Source organism: Dichomitus squalens, assembly GCF_000275845.1.
Source record: "Dichomitus squalens LYAD-421 SS1 unplaced genomic scaffold DICSQscaffold_378, whole genome shotgun sequence".
Taxonomy (NCBI): Eukaryota; Fungi; Basidiomycota; class Agaricomycetes; order Polyporales; family Polyporaceae; genus Dichomitus; species Dichomitus squalens.
In genome coordinates, this window is record NW_006767260.1 from 1 (window position 1) to 2,386 (window position 2,386).

Sequence of the window (2,386 nt, forward strand, 5' to 3'; positions counted from 1 at the left end):
TTGGCCCCAAGTCCGTGGTCTTGGCCCCAAGTCCACGGTCTTGGCCCCAAGTCCACGGTCTTGGCTCCAAGTCCATAATCTTAGAGCCAAGTATAAGATCATAAGCTCAAGTCCGTGGTCTTAGCATTCAACAATTTAGAGGACTTGAGTTCAATGATATATTAGAAGGCAATTTCATGTGCATGATGGTCAGCATACTTATTTACATAGAAGGCAGTAAATGCATCTAAACTATCAGTATGTTTTAGCCTAGTGGGAATAGGATCTTTACCAGCAACACCAATAAGGTGTGCAGCCCGTAGAATGCAGTCAAGATGGACAACAGACACAGTCTGATGTCCAAACTCATCCACCTGAGGTTCCACTATCCACATCCCTGTCTCTTCACATGGATGATCAGAAGTAGGCAGAAACCAGGAGACAAGAGCACAAGAATACTCCACACCATCTATGTCCTTGAAAGAAAACAGAAGAAGAACACGAGCTGCAAGCAACCCAAGAAAGCCAGGCTGAGTGTCATCATCCAAAATGAAGACACAGTCCCGGCGGGCAGGACCTCCACGCCATGAAGGCACAGATCTAATGCGCTCCTTGCGCATGCCTCTAACACCACATACATCGCTGGGTGCATAGAAGTAGGCAACAGCTGAAGGAAACACAGAGATCTGGCGAGGAGCAGGTGGACAGAGTGCAAGGTCAATGTTCTCTCCAAGTTCAACAGGGCCATCATGCTGTTGAACATAGAGGAAACGACGAACTAGCTCTGGAAGAGAAGGCACCTCAATATGAGCTGCAAGTTCATAGCAGTCTCTAGGGTAGCCCCTTGCTATAAGGTTGATGTGAGCATGTTATAGCTTAAACTATAGAACAGCACTCACACTTTCGCTTAGCCAGTACAACCTTGCCTATAACATCTTCATCCACTGGACCACCATCATCATCCTCATCCAGAGCAGCCTGTTGCTCAGCCATCTCTTCAATATCCCCATTATGAGGTCTATCAAAGCCAAGGCCAGCCCAAATATCCTCTTCAGGAATTGCAGGCATTGGATGATAGGAACCACGAAGCATACCACGTGCAGTGAAGTCCACACGTGCAGCAGCAAGCTTGTCCAGACGCTGATTGGTAAGCAGCATCTGACCCAAGGCTTCAAAGCGGTTTGAGCGCCGATATGGCTCCTTCACCGCCTTGATGTGCTTAGACTCTGTTATAGAGGAGCACAGACCATTGGGGGCTCCAAACATCTGGATGAGTTTAGGATAGTGCTTAAGAGAGTGCTGGCGCGGCAATGAGAAGCCATCCAGACGAACTCCCACCTCCTCAAAGATGACTCGATGGCGATGAAATCGCGCAAGTGCATCTTCAATCTGTGCCATAGTGCGAGTGGTAATAGTATCACGTCGCACCAGGTAACAGAATTCCAGAAAGGCGCTAAGAGCTTGCACCATCTGTGGAGGCACATATCCCTTGATGGCAGGAATGTAGACCTATGAGGGTTTCAGAGTGGGTCTGACCATGATGTAAGACAGTGCTTACCTTCATAAGGGCCTTAGAATCATCTCCTGTCCATTGCTTGAAGCCCCGCACTTCAGGGAAGCGACGTAGACCAGGAAAGTGAGGCACAGCAGCAATACTACAGAAGTATGTTAGCACCAACACTAAATAGACATGAGGCTAGTATGGAACACATACCGGCGGTCAATATCTGCCAAGATGATAGCAGCTTGAGCCTTGCCATGTGTGAGCACAAGATACTCCTCAACCCAAGCAACCAAGTGGTCCTTAAAGGTCCCTTTGATGACTTGGTGCAAAAGGTCAGGTGAAAGCATCTCATGGATGTCTGCTCTAGGAAAAGCCACTGTAAAGGGCTTTGAACAAGTCAGTCTCATACATCCACCTTCATATAAGACATAGCCCACCAGCAGATCTCCCACTATACCATATTCATCCCAGAGAACCCTTAGGCTTAAGGCATCCAGCAGTGGATCAGTCACAGAGTGACTACGCTGGATACCCTCTCCATCAAGGTCATCTCTATGTGCATCACATCTAACCCATAGTCAACAACAAGACAACTCACAAGCCATAGATGACTCACCTAGGACACCATCCTTGAACTATGCAAGCTAAGAGAGCTTGCTCAGGATAGTCTGCAATATAGGGCCCCAAACCATAGACTGTGCGACGGTAATGACCATCAGCATAGCGCACCACCTCTGGAGTAGTCATCCCTGGCTTGAGGGACTCTAGAATGGTGTACAGCGAGGTGTGAAATAGCTGACGACGAAATTTGCGAAATTTCGGATCATCAGCATGTTCGCGATCAGCTAGATGCACTCAGTTGTTAGTACCTCATACGGGGTAGAAGACAAGGTACACACTCTT

The 2,386-nt window shown here is 47.9% G+C and overlaps 1 protein-coding gene across 1 annotated transcript; it reads right to left on the reverse strand.

Annotated features, from left to right (window-relative positions):
* Positions 1-161: 161 nt before the first annotated feature.
* DICSQDRAFT_74444 (uncharacterized protein) lies at positions 162-2,338 on the reverse strand (the record flags this gene model as incomplete). The annotated part of the gene is made up of 5 exons (XM_007371858.1): positions 162-826; positions 879-1,488; positions 1,538-1,634; positions 1,694-2,050; positions 2,100-2,338. Coding segments are annotated over 5 exons (1,968 nt in total), but the record flags the coding sequence as incomplete, so codon positions are not given.
* Positions 2,339-2,386: the final 48 nt, after the last annotated feature.